This window comes from Oncorhynchus tshawytscha, linkage group LG31, assembly GCF_018296145.1.
Source record: "Oncorhynchus tshawytscha isolate Ot180627B linkage group LG31, Otsh_v2.0, whole genome shotgun sequence".
Lineage (NCBI taxonomy): Eukaryota > Metazoa > Chordata > Actinopteri > Salmoniformes > Salmonidae > Oncorhynchus > Oncorhynchus tshawytscha.
Window position 1 is genome coordinate 6,842,266 of NC_056459.1, and position 20,167 is coordinate 6,862,432.

General features: G+C 41.7%; 2 protein-coding genes across 9 annotated transcripts; one reads left to right on the forward strand and one right to left on the reverse strand.

Annotated features, from left to right (window-relative positions):
- Window positions 1-4,212: 4,212 nt before the first annotated feature.
- On the reverse strand, window positions 4,213-10,083 carry LOC112229287 (adaptin ear-binding coat-associated protein 1-like). 3 transcript variants are annotated; one of them, XM_024395119.2, is made up of 8 exons: window positions 9,821-10,083; window positions 8,864-8,959; window positions 8,609-8,713; window positions 8,278-8,359; window positions 7,923-8,031; window positions 7,602-7,749; window positions 7,280-7,376; window positions 4,213-5,562 (listed from the first exon to the last, which is right to left on the reverse strand). In XM_024395119.2, exons 1-8 carry the CDS (start codon window positions 9,894-9,896, stop codon window positions 5,508-5,510), a joined length of 768 nt encoding a protein of 255 aa, XP_024250887.1. In that variant the 5' UTR covers window positions 9,897-10,083; the 3' UTR covers window positions 4,213-5,507. The 3 variants fall into 3 exon arrangements, with proteins under 3 accessions (XP_024250887.1, XP_024250889.1, XP_024250886.1); XM_024395121.2 differs by having other exon boundaries at window positions 8,864-8,956; window positions 9,821-10,081; XM_024395118.2 differs by having other exon boundaries at window positions 8,864-8,964; window positions 9,821-10,079.
- Window positions 10,084-11,152: 1,069 nt separating this feature from the next.
- LOC112229864 (epsin-1) lies at window positions 11,153-19,945 on the forward strand. Of its 6 annotated transcripts, none has more exons than XM_024395969.2 (10): window positions 11,153-11,238; window positions 11,860-12,010; window positions 12,213-12,298; window positions 12,938-13,093; window positions 14,554-14,682; window positions 15,087-15,207; window positions 15,374-15,555; window positions 15,714-16,860; window positions 17,057-17,209; window positions 17,678-19,945. In XM_024395969.2, the coding sequence occupies exons 3-10, from the start codon at window positions 12,230-12,232 to the stop codon at window positions 17,836-17,838; spliced, it is 2,118 nt and encodes a 705-aa protein (XP_024251737.2). In that variant the 5' UTR covers window positions 11,153-11,238; window positions 11,860-12,010; window positions 12,213-12,229; the 3' UTR covers window positions 17,839-19,945. The 6 variants fall into 6 exon arrangements, with proteins under 6 accessions (XP_024251737.2, XP_042166410.1, XP_024251738.2 ...); XM_042310476.1 differs by lacking the exon at window positions 11,153-11,238 and having other exon boundaries at window positions 11,249-12,010; window positions 17,678-17,864; window positions 18,116-19,945; XM_024395971.2 differs by lacking the exon at window positions 11,153-11,238 and adding an exon at window positions 11,250-11,597.
- Window positions 19,946-20,167: the final 222 nt, after the last annotated feature.

Sequence of the window (20,167 nt, forward strand, 5' to 3'; positions counted from 1 at the left end):
AACAAGTTATAATAATACATTGAAACAATTGCACGCTTCAGTAAACTCATTTAACAAGAGTTTTAAACTGCTCTATCGGCAGCAGGGAATCCATTTCCGGAGGGATCCGGAGGGATCCGTGACAGCTTCCTGCTGTTCGTAGAGAGGTAAGCCCATCTTAAATCTTAGCTCATCTGTATACATTTTTTAAAATGTTAGATCTTATCAATCCAAACGCCCAGATATTTATAGGCGGGACCCCGCTCGATAAGAGAACCAAGCATCCAATGAGTGAATCCCATGTGAGATATTTCCCTGTGAATTAGGGAACAACATATATTTAGTTTTGCCTGCATTAAGTAAAAGTTTTAAATCAACAAGTTTTAAATCACCATCCGAAAGCACACATTGTCTGTCAAATAGTTCTTAAACCATTTGCAAGACTCCTTATCTAGGCCCATTTCAGACGGTTTTTGAATGAGTAGGGAATGGTCAACTGTGTCGAAGGCCTTGGAACGGCCTCTAAATAAGGCAGCACAACGATTTTTATGATCTAGGCAATTTAACCCATCAGCTGAAACAAGCATAGTGGCAGAAACAGTGCTATGTCCAGGTCTTAAACCAGACTAGTGGAAATGTAGAATAGATTGAGAAGTTGAAAAAGTTCTTAGCTGGGAGTTGATCCAAATCTTTCCAAATCTTAGGGATATCACCAGTAGCAATTTGTCAAGTTAAAAACACAGGTCAGAGGTTCAATGACGAGCGGGGCAGAGAGCAGTAGTAAAGAAGAGGTCAAGTGAATCATCTCCTGCATAAACATTACATCATAGAAATCAAATGGTTGAAATGAAAATCAAGTATGTGGGGGCGGCAGGTAGCCTAGTGGTTAAGAGTGTTTGGGCCAGTGACCGAAAGGTTGTTAGGTTGAATCCCCGAGCTGACGAGGTACACATCTGTTGTTCTGCCCCTGAACAAGGTAGTTAACCCACTGTTCCAAGGCTGTCATTGTAAATAAGAATTTGTTCTTAACTGACTTGCCTAGTTAAGTAAAATAAAAATAAATGTGTGTCTGCCTCATTCTCTACAATCTGATGTGACTAAAGGACTCCCTCTAGTGGAATGAGATACATTGGCATAGATTATCCTTTCAAACAGATGGCTAGCTGGCACAAAATGGTTATTAAAAGCACTACAAATTTCCATTTTGTCTAGTATGGGACCAGAGGCTTTCAAATCCTGCTGGGCATTATGACGGGTGGAGTTTTGTTTGAAGGATTTGACCACTTTTCAGAAGTTGGCTTGATTACCACCACTCTTCGACACACAATTCAAGAAATATGTTGATTTTGCTTTTCTTTGAGATAGATGTCCATTTCTCAAATGTCTGAAGGACAAAAACATCTTCTTAGCAAAGAGAAATTTCTCAAGCATTTTGCTAGGACTGTCTAGGGGTGGTTTGAGTGGGGAACTGAAAATGAGCTGTTATTGGCTTTGAGGTTTGGAACTCTGTTTCTTATTGGCTTAGTAACTAATTTACCGCATGGTGATGTCACCTTAGAAGGACAAAAACTCCCTCCTATTAAAACAGTGTGGAAATATATGTACATAAAACCCCCAAAACTCCCATTGACTGCACTGGGCCTTTAACTTCTCAACCTTTCGTGTTTTAGATAATGTGAGGCAGTTCAATGTGGGAATCGGCGTGGGCCTGTGTTAACCTTCATGTCCCGTGTACAGTATATAGGTGTGAGTAGATGTATTGAGGCTGGGGTGGCAGGTTAAAAGCACAGTGGTGTAAGTACTTAACTAAAAATACTTTAAAGTACGACTTATGGAGTTGTTTTTGTATTTGTACTTTACTATTTTACTTTTACTTTCACTTCACTACATTCCAAAAGAAAATAAAGTGCTTTTTACTCCATACATTTTCCCTGACACCCAAAAATACTTGTTACATTTTGAATGATTAGCAGGACAGGAAAATGGTCCAATTCACACACGTATCAAGAGAACATCCCAGGCCATCCCTACTACCTGATCTGGCGGACTGCCTAAACACCAATGCTTCGTTTGTAAATGATGTCTGAGTGTTGGAGTGTGCCCCTGCCTATCCATAAATAAATAAAACCCAAGAAAATCGTGCCATCTGGTTTGCTTAATATAAGGAATTTGAAAGGATTTATACTTTTACTTATGATAGTTAAGTACATTTGATCAATTACATTTACTTTTGTTACTTAAGTATATTTAAAATCAGATACTTTTACTCAAGTAGTATTTTACTGGGAGACTTTCACTTTTACTTGAGTCATTTTCTATTAAAGTATCTTTACTTTTACTCAAGTATGACAATTGGGCACTTTTTCCACCACTGTAAAAGCAGAGCATGTACAAAGCAATTCAAAGTGGCTCTGTAGTGATCAGCATTGGGCTTTCCCCCTAGTGGTAAAGGTTGACAGCCACAACAACTATTTGACATACTTTTTCCCTGTCAGGGGATATAGGCATGTAAATGTAAAACTTGAAAAATTTATATCCACATTTTTGGAATGTATTTTGGGAAGCCATGTTATCTAACACCTTTGACATACAGTAGCAGTCAAAAGCTTGGACACACCTACTCGTTCAAGGGTTTTTTATTTATTTGCACTATTTTCTATATTGTAGAACAATAGTGAAGAACTCAAAACTATGAAATAACACATAAGGAATCATGTAGTAACCAAAAAAGTGTTAAACAAATCAAAATATATTTTTGATTTTAGATTCTTCAAAGTCGCCACCCTTTGCATTGATGGCTTTGCACACTCTTGGCATTCTCTCAACCAACTTCACCTGGAATGCTTTTCAACAGTCTTGAAGAGGTTCCCATATATGCTGAGCACTTGTTGGCTGCTTTTCCTTCACTCTGTGGTCCAACTCATCCCAAACCATTTCAATTGGGTTGAGGTCAGGTGATTGCGAAGACCAGGTCCTCTCCCTCTTGGTCAAATAGCACGTACACAGCCTGGAGGTGTGCAGGGTCATTGTCCTGTTGAAAAACAATTGATAGTCCCACTAAGTGCAAATCAGATGGGATGGCATGTCGCTGCAGAATGCTGTGTTAGCCATGCTGGTTAAGTGTGCCTTGAATTCTAAATAAATCACTGAGTGTCACCAGCAAAGCACCCCCATTCCTCCTCCTCCATACTTCATGGTGGGAACCACACATACGGAGATCATATGTTCACCTACTCTGTGTCTCACAAAGACTCAGTAGTTGGAACCAAACATCTCAAATTTGGACTCATCAGACCAAAGGACAGATATCCACCAGTATAGTGTCCATTGCTCGTGTTTCTTGGCCCACGCAAGTCTGTTCTTCTTATTGGTGTCCTTTAGTAGGGGTTTCTTTGCAGCAATTTGACAATAAAGGCCTGATTCACACAGTCTCCTCTCAACAGTTGAGGTGGAGATGTGTCTGTTACTTGAACTCTGTAAAGCATTTATTTGGGCTGCAATATCTGAGGCTGGTAACTCTAATGAACTCATCCTCTGTAGCAGAGGTAACTCTGGGTCTTCCCTTCCTGTGGCGGTCCTCACGAAAGCCAGTTTTATCTTAGCACTTGATGGTTTTTGCAACTACACTTGAAGAAACTTTCAAAGTTCTTTACATTTTCCGGATTGACTGACCTTCATGTCTTAACATAATGGACTGTCATTTCTCTTTGCTAATTTGAGCTGTTTTTTGCCATAATATGGACTTGGTCTTTTACCAAATAGGGCTGTCTTCTATATGCTACCCTACCTTGTCCCAACACAACTGATTGGCTCAAACCCATTAAGAAGGAAAGAAATTCCACAAATTAACTTAAAGCACACCTGTCGATTGAAATACATTCCATGTGACAACCTCATTAAGCTGGTTGAGAGAATGCCAAGAGTACGCAAAGCTGTCAAGGCAACAGGTGGCTACTTTAAACAAATCAAAATATATTTTTACATTTTGAAGAATTTAATATTTTTTTTTTGGTTACAACATAATTCCCTATGAGTTCTTTCATAGTTGATGTCTTTACTTTATTCTACCATGCAGAAAATAAAGAAAAACCTTGAAGGCAAAAAACACCCTTCGTCAAACATTCTCATGAAATAATAACAAAATACTCCATTTAACTTGAAAAATTAAAAGCTTAATGAACATCAAAGTTTTTCTACCATGCATCATCCATTAGATGCATAAAGACACACGACTCCTTTTGAAGGTTTTTATTGCCACTTTCACATGTCATGATGAGTAATGAGAACCAAGGCAATAAATCATAAGTACGCATCCAGTGACAGAGCCATGTGAAACCATGTTCTGGGGAAGGTAAACAAACACTATTGACATGAGGCAACTTCAGTCATTCACTTCCAACAGCATTCATCAATAAACAGCAGCACATCCTCCCCAACAATAGCTGGAGTTGTCATACATTCATCAAATTACACTGTTAGACAATCATATTATTTATTTCACAGCCTGGTTGCCAGATTGGTTTCTGCATTGGCTATTGATAGAGGAATAGACAAACACAGATCTAGCATCCCAGGCTACTTATTTCATAAACAGACAAATTAATCATTGAATAGCACTTTTGAGCATATTGTTCGTTTTATACCGATTTACTTGTCATTCTTTTCATTACAAGTATGCATTTTAACCCATTTTTCATCCAATGTACACTACATCACAACTACCTACCTACCTACAAATGGACTGTAGAGTGCCCTGTCAAGTCCTCCACAAAGTAAACACAGATACATGCTCTTCTCTCTTCAAAAAGGCCCAGTGTGTGAGGTGGTCAGTACAATGGTAACAGATACATTCATCAATATGAGCTCTACTCCGTTTCTCCCTGTTCTCCCAAAAATCGCCTATAGTTTGTATGCAATCATAAGGAATATGGTAGACTCCCTCCAGCCAATGCATACACTAATCCAATGCTTTTAAATCCTTGAGGGGGAGTGAACAAATGCACACTGAGGAGAAGACGGAATTGAGCTACAGTCCTAGCAATTAATTACTACAAATCCTTTTCCCTATTATGATCAGAAGAAAATCATATGGGAAAGGACGTCTCCCTATGTGTTGCCCTCTATAAATCAAGCATGCCGTGATGATTAGGTAAACATTAACAAGAGGGCACTGTTTCTGGGTAAAAAGCAGTACTGTAATATTGCTCCTATTCCTGTGACAACAAGAAATTGAAGATCCTATCATCATAGCCCTTAGGCGGTATTGAAGACCTACCATAAATCTCATATGCCAAAACATTGAATATGTGCAATAGATTTGCATTATTATCCAAAATATGACTTCATTATTATTTTTTACTTTGGGAGGAGACTATAGCCTACACTCATTCATAGTTTTGATAAAGACATTCTAGAAGTGCATGGTGTTCCTTGCCTCTTGGACAGTTTTCTGTTGTATTGTAGTGACAGAGGGAGGCGGTGCGTTCAGCGATGGAATCAAATAAAAAAAAACATGCCGTGACGTGGACTCAAAACTGGCCCCAATTCAGAGTGTGCTGTTGTCGTGATGTTGGGGGGAGAGAACTGAAGATAAAGATACAATGTTTACAGGCTGATTGACTCATAGCAATATCGGTGTTACAGAATATCAAGCATGTACAGTACCAGTCACAAGTTTGGACACACCTACTCGTTCAAGGGTTTTTCTTTATTTGTACTATTTTCTACATTGTAGTATAATAGTGAAGACTTCAAAACTACGAAATAACACATATGGAATCATATAGTAACCAAAATATGTTCAATCAAAACATATTTTAGATTCTTCAAAGTAGCCACCCTTTGCCTTGATGGCAGCTTTGCACACTTTTGGCATTCTCTCAACCAGCTTCATGAGGTAGTCAACTGGAATGCTTTTCCAACTGTCTTGAAGGAGTTCCCACATATGCTGAGCACTTGTTGGCTGCTTTTCCTTCCCTCTGCAGCCCAACACATCCCAAACTCTCTCAATTGGGTTGAGGTCAGGTGACTGTGGATGCCAGGTCATCTGATGCAGCACTCCATCACTCTCCCTCAAATAGCCCTTACACAGCCTGGAGGTGTGTTGGGTCAATGTCCTGTTGAAAAACAAATGACGGTCCCACTAAGCGCAAACCAGATGGGATGGCGTATCGTTGCAGAATGCTGTGGTAGCCATGCTGGTTAAGTGTGCCTTGAATTCTAAATATTTCACAGACAGTGTCACAAGCAAAGCACACCCACACCATCACACCTCCTCCTCCATGCTTCACTGTGGGAACCACACATGCGGAGGTCATCCGTCCTACTCTGCATCTCACAAAGACAGAGGTTGGAACCAAAAATCTCAAATTTGGATACATCAGACCAAAGAACAGATTTTCGTCGGTCTAATGTCCATTGCTCGTGTTTCTTGGCCAAAGCAAGTCTCTTCCTCTTATTGGTGTCCTTTAGTAGTGGTTTCTTTGCAGCAATTCAACCATGAAGGTCTGATTATGTCTCCTCTGAACAGTTGATGTTGAGATATGTCTGTTACTTGAACTCTGTGAAGCATTTATTTGGTCTGCAATCTGAGGTGTAGTTAATTGTCGATTTCTGAGACTGGTAACTCTAACGAACTCATCTGCAGCAGAGGTAACGGTCTTCCTTTCCTGTCTCGGTCCTCATGAGAGGCAGTTTCATCATGGTGCTTGATGGTTTTTGCAACTGCACTTGAAGAAACGTTCAAAGTTCTTTACATCTTCCGGATTGACTGACCTTCATGTCTTAAAGTAATGATGGACTGTCATTTCTCTTTGATTATTTGAGCTGTTCTTGCCCTAATATGGACTTGGTCTTTTACCAAATAGGGCTGTCTTCTGTATAACACCCCTACCTTGTCACAACACAACTGATTGGCTCAAACGCATTAAGGAAAGAAATTCCACAAATTAACAAGGCACACCTGTTAATTGAAATGCAATCCAGGTGACAACTTCGTGAAGCTGGTTGAGAGAATGCCAGGAGTATACAAAGCTGTCATCAAGGCAAAGGCTGGCTACTTTGAAGAATCTCTAATATTTGATTTGTTTAACACTTTTTTGTTTACTACATGATTCCATGTGTGTCATTTCATAGTTTGTCTTCACTATTATTCTACAATGTATAAAATAGTACAAATAAAGAAAAACCCTGGAATAAATAGGTGTGTCCAAACTTTTGACTGGTAGTGTATATCAGTATGTCATAGCATAACAAAAAAATTGCTAAAATAAGCTCATCACAGACAGTTGTAACAAGTTACCTTGCAGGAGTGGAGAAGTCTCCCCAAAGAGCAGTGCTGGGATTAGATGATTGGACCACAGTGTTGGAGTTACTACTGTCCAGATCTAGCAAACAGCCTAGAGAGAGAAAAAGAGACCCTTTTGTGTGTTCAATGGCAACTGTTCATTTGTGATTGCCAAAGTAAGTGAAATAAACAATGTTAACATATGTTTCCCATGCCAATAAAAACCCATTTGAATTGAGAGAGAAAGAATAAACAACCAAAGCTACCAAATTAAAAGCTTTATTTAGCTATAGAGAAAAGTTAATCAAGGCTATATTAAGAGTTTTAACTGCTGTACCGATCTCTGGGCCTCCTGTTTGAGGCACTGTGTTGTGATTGGAGAAGGTAGAGGAAGGAGGAGGAACCATCTTGCCTTTTGGTGGCGGTGGAAGGAGACCAGACCCACCTGCCCCCTGTGAGCGTGGCTTATCTCTTTTTTTGCCTTGCTGGTAGAGAGAAAGGATGATAGGGAAAATATTGAAATTGGAACACTTAAGGAATATTGGGTGTTGGTGAAAAGTTAAATGGCCAATCCCAAACAAACCCCAGGGTCACAGGCTATAATTTTGTTATACAATTTCTATAAGAATTATCTAGTTTAATTGTTCCAGGTCTTTACCCCAATATTAAGGGTGATGGTTTGTCCTTCTTTAAATCCCAAGTCCAGCTTTGGTCCCGAAGCTGCCCCCTGAGGGTTTTTGCTGATCTCATTCTCTTGTTTCACCCACCTGTGAGACACACACAAAATCAACTTAATGTGCCCTGACACTGGAAAAAGCAATGTCACATCAGTTATTTTGGAAAGTGCAATATCTGGAACAAGCGTATTCAATGACACTTAGTTTTGGCTGGCAGCTTATGCTGCAGACAGACCACAGTAGGTGTGTTTGTTATTAGTGGGAAATGGTGAAGCACCAGTGTTTGAGTGCCTTAACAGTCACACGGTCCCTGGCGTGACCCCTTCCATCACTTACTTAAAGTGGTCCTGCAAAGACACGTTGAAGTCAAAAGAGTCCCCTCTGTCCCCGAATCCAACACCAATGAACGCACTGCGGCCTGAGAGAGTAGGTTGACATAGCTGTATGAGTGCATAGGCATGGATCTGACAGTGTATTGTGAATTGACATTTGAGGAGAGCTGACAAATTTGAATGCGATCCAAGACATGACGTTGACATAGATGGATGAAAGTACTATAACCTGCTAAAGGAAGCTGACATAACACTATATGACCTGTGTAAAAGTCTGACAGCTATGAACGCACAGGGAGGGGCTTTCACTCATATATATATATATACACACACACCATTGTCATCCTGTATTCGCAGGACAAAGTAGCGACTGGAGTCGCTTACGGTTTCAACTGCGATGCCGGGATACTCTGTGACGGGGGCTTGGGCGAACAGCTCCCCTGCAGGATGGAAGGAGAAAACATAATAATATTCCACACAGATAAGCTGTATGAAGTTCTATTTACTGGCTACATCGAACGGGTTCCTGATGAGCAGTGCTGGGACAAAGGGGCAGCTGTGCACCACACACAGTTTCATCACTCTCTCACCTGAGACCTTGTCTTCCAGTTTGATGTAGGCCACTTTGCCCTTCGCCGTGATCCGCATGCGCCCTGACCAATCGGGCACATCCAGCTTCCAGTCTGCTGCCCTACAGTTAATACCCAGGTCAGAGGTAGCCAACAACAGAGCAAAACAGGAAGTACATCATAAGGTCAGTAAACAGTGCCTATTTAAAAACTGTTCTCAGACAGCTTTTGTAACAAATAGTACTGTGTAATATGGAGATAATTCTGAATTGACCCAATTGTCTTGTTCTTATAAGGCCTGAAGGCTGAAGCAAGACTATTATGAAGATCACAAACCCCAATTAATAACATATCAGATCATCTACAGTCTTAGAGAATCTCAATTAAAACCATTTAGCCTGCAGTTAACTGGGCCACACGCATATAGGCCAGATTGAAAACAGTAGTCTGCTGATACTACTTGTTATCCTCCCTGGCAGCTGGCACTGCTTGTTTCAGTTGTCCTTAATAGACAATGGTTTCATTATTTGAGCAATTCTGTAATAAAATGTTACTGTCACAATAAGACTGTTGTAGAATGATTGCTAGCCTTGGCAAAAGGATATAGAGCTATGTATCACCTATATACCTTCATATAACAATTGCGGTCAATGCATTACATCAATACATTTTCTGGGTAAACTGGTGATAAACAACACACGCAAATAGACATAGCATGCCATTCACTTTCGATTCATCCGCACTGATAATGCCAGCTTTGCGAGTGTAACATCAATATTGCCAATGGGGCAGAATAATTAATGACTCATAGGCCTACGCAAAACAAATATTAGACACACAACAGCGGTAAACATCCTCTGAGCAAACAGACAGATATAGGCGCACACACACAATGCAGCACTCTGACAACAGATAGAACCACCGGCACCGCGCGTTTAGTCCAACACCCCAAAAAATGGGCCAACCCTTTGCATTTACCTGTATCCACGATTTGTAGCCCTCGGTGGTATGCGATAAACATTGATGTCGGGTTTAACGCACAGGATTGACTCATATTCGCCTTCGGCCGCCATTTACGTCAAATAAATTGATGATGTGTGTCGTATTTATCGGTCCTTTCAGGTTTTTGCGAGTGGCCTACACACTCACAAGCCACGAGACGGCGATGACGTGACCGGGATTCAAGAGCGGAGTTTGTGTTCCAGGATGCATTGACCCTGAGCACATCCCCCAATGTTATAAGGCGGCATACCCCTTCCAATAATTAGTGGTGGGAAAAGTACCCAATTGTCATAATTGAGTAAAAGTAGACACCACAAGTAGAAGTCACCCTATAAGTAAAATATACTTAAGTATCAAAAATTAAAGTATAAATCATTTCAAATTCCTTATATTAAGTAAACCAGGTGTCAACATTTTCTTGTTTTTTAAATTTATTTACGGATAGCCAGGGAAACACTCCAACATTTAGACATAATTTACAAATGAAGCATGTGTGTTTAGGGAGTCCACCAGCTCATAAGCAGTAGTGATGACCAGGGATGTTCTGTTGATAAGTGCATGATTTTGACATTTTTCCTGTCCAGCTAAGCATTCAAAATGTAATTGATCAAATGTACTTAACTATCATAAGTAAAAGTATAAATCCTTTCAAATTCCTTATATTAAGCAAACCAGATGGCACGATTTTCTTGGGTTTTATTTATTTACGGATAGGCAGGGGCACACTCCAACACTCAGACATCATTTACAAACGAAGCATTTGTGTTTAGGCAGTCCGCCAGATCAGGTAGTAGGGATGGCCTGGGATGTTCTCTTGATAAGTGTGTGAATTGGACCATTTTCCTATCCTGCTAATCATTCAAAATGTAACAAGTACTTTTTGGTGTCAAGGAAAATGTATGGAGTAAAAAGTACAATATTTTCTTAAGGAATGTAGTGAAGTAAAAGTAGTCGAAAATATAAATTGTAAAGTAAAGTACAGATACCCCCCAAAAACTACTTAAGTACTACTTTAAAGTGTTTTTTCTTAAGTTCTTTACACCACTGCCAATATGCATAGATGTGTAAGCACCCCTAGATGGCATTTGTAACCAATGCAAACAGATGTTTATGTAGACATTTGAGACCCCAAAAATGCCGACTTTATGAGAAACAGGCAAGACTGCTCCCAATAATAATCTGTTAATTTGTGGAGAAACAAATAAACGAACAGAGTCGTTTGTTTCCCTCTCAATAAAGACACTGTTACTACATTGTTTAATTTTATTGACTACAATGTAGCCTAACATCATTGTACTTATTAAATAGGGGGAGTGGCCTTTTAGTCAGGTGCGGATTGCAGACGGAAGCGGAAATTGTAGTTTTTTTTGCAGATCTCTGAAAACATCTCGAAGGTTCGTATTCCTTTGAAATAGACGCAGAATCATATAAATACATGTATGCTCAATGGAAGTATGTATTTTAAAGGTGTCAGTTGTCCATAAAAGTAGACCAAAGCTATATTTCCAAAGCTGTCATCAGTCATCTGTCGTTGACAGCTAACTGGTTCGCTTGCTAAAGCTTGCTCTAAAAACAACATTCGACATGAAGACGCACTGACGGTTTTTAGCTACGCCGGTCGCTGTCCATGGTGCTGAATCGTGATGCATTTCGTAGATGGATGTACAAAACGCAACTAGCGTTTGTGACAAGACGAAAATTGCCAAATAACATGCTAAATCGACAATAGCCTACTCAAGTGCATAGCTGATCGGTAACACTGCAGAGCCTGGATTTGTCGCCATAGCATTGGCATTGCAGAATGCTCGCTAGCTAGCCACAGAGCTAGCTTAGCTTTTTGCAAACATGAATGGTGTTGATATGGTCGCAATCATGACTAGGTCTAGTTTCTAGGCTGCTTTCGGCATTTTCTGTTTGGCATTTACATTATAAAAACACAAACAATTTGTTGCCCAATGGCATGTGAAGTAGCTTCTTCACTAGCTTAGCTATGTCATTGCTTTGCTCCCTTTTAGAATATTTTTTCCAGATCTGTGTGTGCTGGGACCCGATGTCGTCGTGGAGAGAGAGACTAAAATAATGAGCATCCAGTAAGCCAGTGAGACCAGATCGCAAGACAGACTCACGTCTTTGACATCCCCCCCGCTATCCGTTTTATTTCAATAGGTATGGAGATGTAGCTATCAGCAGCATGATTTAGTATAAATGCCAAGCAGCTTCTCCTGTGTTGATACCTGCCATTACGTGAGGCGAGACAGAAGCTTCATTCATATATGGACGAAAGCTCTGTCTGCTTCCGTTGAGTATGTGTCCGTGTGTGTACATGCTGTTACTAGTCTTTATACTGACTAGGTCCTTGTGGTTTGAGACACCCCATTAGGCGTCATGACGTCCTCTATGCTACGCCGACAATTGAAGAACCTTGTTCAAAACTTCTCTGAGGCTGAGGTCAAGGTAAGGGAGATTATGTACTTTACCCCATCCCCCATCTTGTCTTTGACCCCTCTCCTTTTCCCTCCACTCTCATTTCTCATTCTCTTCTGTCATCACTCCTCCTGTTCTCTCCTTTCTTGCTCTCTGTCCTGCATTCTCAGATTTTTCTCCTGATTTGTCTCATCTTCCTTGCACTCTCTGCCACGACATGCTTCCCTTCATCTTGACTATCCCTCTCGTTCTCTCCTCTTGATGTTGTACCCAGGGTGCGTCAATTTTACCTTGCAAGGGCCGGTGTGGGTTCATTCTTTTGTGACAGCCAATTAGTAGCACACCTAATTCAACTGATCACAGTCTTGGATCATTTAGTAGAATCAACCTAGTACTGCTTGGCTGGAGCAAAAGCCTGCATCCACACTGGCCCTTGCAGAGTAAGATTGGCCACATATGCTGTTCAGTTGACACTGTCAGCATTCCAAAATACCTTTGCAGCTTCCTTCTAATATAAGACACACCCTCTGTAGCAGCGCATGAGTCAGTTCTCCATCTGTTACCCCTGTCTGTAACACCAGTGACTCTATCACCAGTATTTCCCCTACAATTAAATACAGTAGTACAAGTGAACAATAATCTGTATTAACACTGCTGTATGTCTGTCAGGTGAGGGAGGCCACCTCCAATGACCCATGGGGTCCCTCTAGCTCGCAGATGGCTGACATCTCGGACCTCACCTACAATGTGGTGGCCTGCAATGAGATCATGACCATGCTGTGGAAACGCCTCAAAGACGATAAGAACTGGAGGCACATCTACAAGGTGAGGGCAAAGATAAATAATTACGCATGTACAGTACCAGTCAAGAGTTTGGGCACACCTACTCATTCAAGGGTTTTTCCTTATTTTTACTATTTTCTACATTGTAGAATAATAATGAAGACATCAAAACTATGAAATAACACATATGGAATCATGTAATAACCAAAAAAGTATTAAACAATTCAACATTTATTTTATATTTGAGATTATTCAAAGTAGCTACCCTTTGCCTTGATGACAGCTTTGCACACTCTCAGCATTCTCTCTACCAGCTTCATCTGGAATGCTTTTCCAACAGTCTTGAAGGAGTTCCCACATATGCTGAGCACTTGTTGCCTGCTTTTCGTTCACTCTGTGGTCCAACTCATCCCAAACCATCTTAACTGGGTTGAGGTTGGGTGATTGTGGAGGCCAGGTCATATGACGCAGCACCCCATCACTCTCCTTCTTGGTCAAATGGCCCTTACACAGCCTGGATGTGTGTTGGGTCATTGGCCTGATAACAAATTATAGTCCCACTAAGCACAAACCAGATGGGATGGCGTATCGCTGAAGAATGCTGTGGTAGCCATGCTGGTTAAGTGTGCCTTGAATTCTAAATAAGTCACAGACAGTGTCACCAGCAAAGCACTCCCACACCATCACACCTCCTCCTCCATGCTTCTCGGTGGGAACCACACAAGTGGAGATCATCCGTTCTTGTACTCATCGTTTCACAGAGACACAGCGGTTGGAACAAAAAATCTCAAATTTGGATACATCAGACCAAAGGACAGATTTCCACCGGTCTAATGTCCATTACTGGTGTTTCTTGGCCCAAGCAAGTCTCTTCTTCCTATTGGTGTCCTTTAGTAGTGGTTTCTTTGCAGCAATTCGACCATGAAGGCCTGATTCATGCAGTCTCCTCTGAACAGTTGATGTTGAGATGTGTCTGTTACTTGAACTCTGTGAAGCATTTATTTGGGCTGCAATCTGAGGTGCAGTTAACTCCAATGAACTTATCTTCTGCAGCAGAGAACTCTGGGTCTTCCTTTCCTTCCTTTTTATTTTTGGTTATTCAGGTTGGTTGGTGGTTTTTCAAGTGCTTTGTAAAACTGTAGCCCATATATTTTATCTTTCTGTGAAAATATGGTCTTTATATTATTTGACACTTTCTTCTTTGTTTTTTTCTTATATTGCCACAAATCAGATACAATTAAATGTCCTCCACAGGATGTGCATTGGCATGGGAAATATATACAGTATGTATGGTAATCTTTCTCAGTTTTTACAATCCGCTTGTAATTTCATAAATACCCTCCCATCTTTGCCACACTATGGTGCCAACTTAACTTTTTATGTATTTATTTTTCTGTTGATGATCGCTCCCATTCAGTGATTAAGTCGCAATGTGTTTTTACGGAGCAGGGGACGCTCATCTGGATCCCCCATTTTGTTTTTCTCCCATCCCCCAACTGCAGTCATTGACTCTGCTGGAGAACCTATTAAAGACGGGCTCAGACCGCGTTCTGAATACGATGAAGGACAACATCTACATTGTGAAAGCGCTAACAGAGTTCCGTTTCCAGGACAAGGATGGGAAAGATCAGGTACTAAAGCTGGCTAAATGCATGTTTGTCCCACCAACTCCTCTGATATGCAGGTTCCATCTCCAATGTACTCTTTTTGAAGCCTCCCCACTTGAGAAATTCACTGTGAGCTAATTTACTAATGAATAATAATTATTAGCATAACTCCAGCATAACTCCAGTGAAAGTGCTTTGTAGAACAGGGATAGGCTTAAACTGGTCCGGGAGACCAGTCCAAATATTGAGTGAGGCTTGAGGTATCTGACTCGACTAACATCTAAGCTAACACATTGCTTTTCCATGCATACAGGATCATTTGAGCTTCCCCTTACTAATTCTGCACAGTTACATTTAGGGAGCACCATGCTTCAGAAAGAGAGCTGCCTAGCAGTACTAATGATGTCTCCTCATGCTATCCTTTACAGGGGGTGAACGTGAGGGAGAAGGCCAAGGTAGTACTGGTTCTTATGGAGGATGACGAGAAACTAAAGGAAGAGCGAGAGTTTGCACTCAAGACCAGAGACAAGATCTCAAAGAACGCCACTGGTGAGCGTTACAGAGCACACTCAAAATTTGAGAGACTTCAATTGACCATTTCCCTTAAAACATTCTTGGAAAATCCCCACAGGACACAAAACTGAATTGACCCCAACCCTGCTTTACCATAATAATGTATCTCGTTATGCTATATCTTATCGTGCTCTTTCTACAGCCTCCTCGGACGACCCCAACGACCCCAAGGACCCCAACTACAAGCCAGTGTATGTCCCAGGAGCCACCGGGCTCCCCTCCCTAGCCAACATCCCGTCTGTGGCTGATCTTGCCGCCAGCTTTGAGGCCAAGAAGCAAGAAAAACTGAGACGAGAGGCCCAGAAAAAAGAGGAGGAACGAAGGGTAAGTATTACAACTTAATAGTCAGATTTCTCCCTTTATTTGGACTTTCAAAGGCACCTTTCAAAGGTAAATGATTGTACACTTCGGACATATTGGATCATCTACCAAATAAATGTGTGTTTGACATCATGATTGTCCAGTCTCTTATGTAATTGCAGTCAAAGATGACCAAGGAAGAGCTTGAATGGGAGGATGCCGCCAAAGCAGGAAAGCCTAAGGTTGCTGATGGCTTTGGCGGGGCAGATGAACCATCAGAGGACGATGCATGGGGCGCAGCAGCCAAAGCACCCGCTCCTGATCCTTGGGGGGGTGCGCCCAAAGCTCCATCCGAGGATGCATGGGGTGGAACATCCAAAGCTCCATCCGAGGATACATGGGGTGGAACATCCAAAGCTCCATCCGAGGATGCATGGGGTGCACCATCTAATGCTACAACAGAAGAAGCAGATCCTTTTGCGGCGCCAGCCAGTGCCCCAATAGATGGTTCAGATCCTTTTGCGGCGCCAGCCAGTGCCCCAATAGATGGTTCAGATCCTTTTGCGGCACCAGCCAGTGCCCCAATAGATGGTTCAGATCCTTTTGCGGCTCCAAAAGATGGTTCCGATCCATTTTTGGCACCATCCAATGCACCATCTAAAGTTGAAGCTGATCCATTTGGGGCACCAAAAGATGATCCATTTTCAGCACCATCCAATACACCAAAAGGTGGTTCTGATCCGTTTGGGGCACCAAGAGATGATCCATTTTCGGCACCGTCCAATGCACAATCTAAAGTTGAAGCTGATCCGTTTGGGGCACCAAAAGATGATCCATTTTCAGCACCATCCAATACACCAAAAGGTGGTTCTGATCCGTTTGGGGCACCAAAAGATGATCCATTTTCAGCACCATCCAATACACCAAAAGGTGGTTCTGATCCGTTTGGGGCACCAAGAGATGATCCATTTTCGGCACCGTCCAATGCACCATCTAAAGTTGAAGCTGATCCGTTTGGGGCACCAAAAGAGGATACATTTTCAGCACCATCCAATATGCCAAAAGACGGTTCAGATCCCTTTGGGGCACCAAAAGACGGTTCAGATCCTTTTGGGGGCCCATTGAATGTCCCAACGAAGGGTGCTGATCCTTTTAGTGCACCATCCAGTCCAAAAACCGATGCTTCAGACACGCGGGGTGCTCCATCTAATCCACTGTCCGAAAAGAAGGCTGATCCCTGGGGAGACGAGGGGACCACAGCTGCCTCTCCCCCCACAGATCCATTTGGCGATGGCTCGAAGGCTGATGGTGACGCATGGGGACCAACAGGTAAGCAGTGATGGTTATAATCTTGTGACACCATCACATGAGCTCTTAATTCAGATTTTTGTCTCAATCCTTAGGTTAAATACATGATATAAAATGTGTATACGATCATTTTCAGATGTAGAGCACAATTTCCATATAACAATTTTTCATTGGAGTTCCCCTTTAAATCCGTTTAACCCCACCCCCTTTACACCAGCATCGTCTCCGCCCACCGCCAATGACCCTTGGGGTGCACCTGCAGCTCCCACCGACACAGCATCCACAGAAGACCCCTGGGGAGATGGAGGGGCTTCCACCACCACAGACGCTATGAACTCTGACCCATGGGGAGCTCCAAGTAATGGCACAGGTAATGTACTGTAGTATTGTATGCTTTCTCAAGGCTGTTGCCTCCAAGCTCCGAGGAAGGCGTCAGACACGCCACAGTGTAAGCCTATCTGTTTGTCCTGGCAATAAACCTTAAACACCCTTGCATGCAGACATCTGAGTGCCCCTTTTTTCATTTTCTGGGATAGTCGGCAATTGAAGTGCCCTGGGGTAAGATGTTTTTAAAATGTATTCCTATGTCTCTTTGTTGAGCACTGTATTCCATTTTTCAGTCAAGCTGAGCTGAAGAGCGCCTGTGTACTCTAACAGATCCCAGTCATGTGTTTGTGTGTTAGCGCTCCGTCTGTCTTCCCTCTATGCCTGTGCCTCCGACACTATACTTGACACACCCTTGTCGTCATATATCTTTCATGATACACACTAATATTATAATATTGTGATAATATTGTAATATTTCGCAGGCCTAATTTCCCTCTCTCTCTCTCTACAGACAATGGAGCCACAGCGGACGAAGACAGCAAATCGCCAGCTTCCTTCCATGGTGCCGGCGCTTCGCTCGTGGACGTGGGCTCAGTCCTTTCCCCCAAACCTAAACACCCCCCCGCACCAAGTAACAAAGTAAGGACGGGTAAACGAGAGACCAGACCCTGAGAGAGATAGACAGAGAGAACCAGAGGGTGAATATGAGAAGTATATTTATGTTCATTTAAAGCAGTGTTTGTGATTCAGTGTTTTCACTAGGCCTTCCTCCCCCCTATAGTGCATAACTGTTGTGTGGGTCAGCATCGGTAGTAGCCATGCATAGATTTTAGAGATGTAACCTTTTCACTCCTCTCTCTGTTCTATACTCTCTCTTGGAATGCTCTGTACTGTATATCTGTCCTCCCTCCCTTGCCCCATTTTTCTTTTGCTTTTCCTAATTTCCTAGGCGTTTTACAAGGCCCAGGCATGGCTGGCCCTATGGGCAGAGTCACATCCATTGCTGGAGTGTCTCGTACTACAATCTCCCCAAACTCCAGCCTTTTTGGTTCCACCCACATGTCCTACGGTGTTACCCACCTTTGGGTCCCACGACCCATTGCTGGGGCCTCCTTTAACCCAGCTATCATCCCATTCCCTGGGAATGCCTCATCCTGGCCTGGCAATGCCTGAAATGGGACCTCAGATGGCATGCCCCTGTTTTGGAGCTGTGATGGTACAACCCAATTGTCTGGGTTGGGTTCCTCAGGCAGGACACGCTGCAGTGGCTCTGCAGTGGAGCTTCCACTCCTCAAATGGGAGGGTGGTCCCTTTGCAGTGACACATGATTTTAGACACCAGAATGGGAGATCCTCCCCAACGGAACAACAATCCTATACTTTTTTGAAAAGCTACAACCTGTCCAGCTCACCTTCCTCAACCCCAATATCTACAATGGTTAATATAATGTACATGTCCAATGTAAGTGTATGCAATAATATGTAAGAAATGAAACAAGACAAAATATAAGTATCTCAAAATAGTTTTTCCAAGAAAAACATTCAATTTTGGTTGATTCGATGTTCATTTCGGTTCTTTCAAGAGTGGGAAGCTGAGATGGGGCCGTAGGAGTTAGTTCCATTTAGTCTTTCTGTGATTTTGTTCTTGTGCTGTGATTTTTCAATTAGACTGGTTATTGTCAATGCTCACCTTCTCTATGCTTGACTAATAAGGCTCTGAGATAGGTGGATGGAGGGTTAAGAAGACCTGATGAATCATTACAGTAGTCTACAATGGAACATGTACACAGAAAGAACAGGACGTCAGTAGAGCTGCTATCAGGAGGTGTGTGTGTGTGTGTGTGTGTGTGTGTGTGTGTGTGTGTGTGTGTGTGTGTGTGAGAGAGAGAGTTTTGTGTGGAGGTGAGATCCTTGAGCAAAAGTAACTTATTTGTGATTTTTAAATATTTTTTTAAGTACAATTGTATCTATTTATTAATGTACTTATTAGCCTATTTACTGTATTTATTAATTCAATTATTTGTTTGTTTCTTGAACACTTGGCCTCCGACAGATACTTTCAAAACAAACTAGAGCCATATTCAAATTCAATCATCTCACATTACTGACAGCAAGCATCAAAGTGGTCTTTGTCCTGTGGGCTTCTTTAGTTGACCATTGACTTTAGTTGGAAAAGGTCATATCCAATTGGATAGAACCCATAATCATCCACATTATCAGCCAATAACCAATAGTGGCTTTATTTTGCTTTTGTCATTTTATACACTTAAGTCTACTTATTTACTTGTGTTTGGGAACAAACAGATTGTGTACAAATGAAAGCTGAATTTGTCATCTTTTTTTTCCTGTCCTTGCGTATGTTGTTGAAAACTGTATCTCAGTCAGTTGAAAGTCTTTTTGTCAAATATTTGTATGACAAGACAACATCCCATGCACACGGTATTGTTATGTTTATCTATTCAGTGAGTTTTCATCGTAAGGCCTATGAATCCTACGGGATGCTTGTCATTCTGTGTTTTGCATTTCCTCTTTGGCCTCAAACAAAACAGTTGAAATACAACAAGACGGTACACAAAATGTGAAGTGAAATGAAAATTAATTCATCTGAATCGTAGTGCAAAAGGATTAGTATTGTTACGATAATACATTTTATTGTGGCTACTATTGTCATTTAATTCGTATGATATACTTTTTTTTATTTATGTCAAGGCTGTGGTGGAAACTGTGACAGTACACATTTGAGAAATAAAGTTATTCAACACTTGAGATCTCAGATCTGACTATGGTATGGGCAAATTCTCTCTTTTTTTTGTTGGCATTTCTTGTTTTAAGGTGTCTCCATCAATGCCTTTTATCTCTTGATTGAGGTGTATGGCCTATGCTCAATCCACATCAGTGATGGTACCTATATTACAAATGGCCACATGAGGGCTGGTGAAACATCTGTCACTACAGTCACTCCAGTACAGCGTTATATCTCCCTTTTTAGTTTACACCTACAC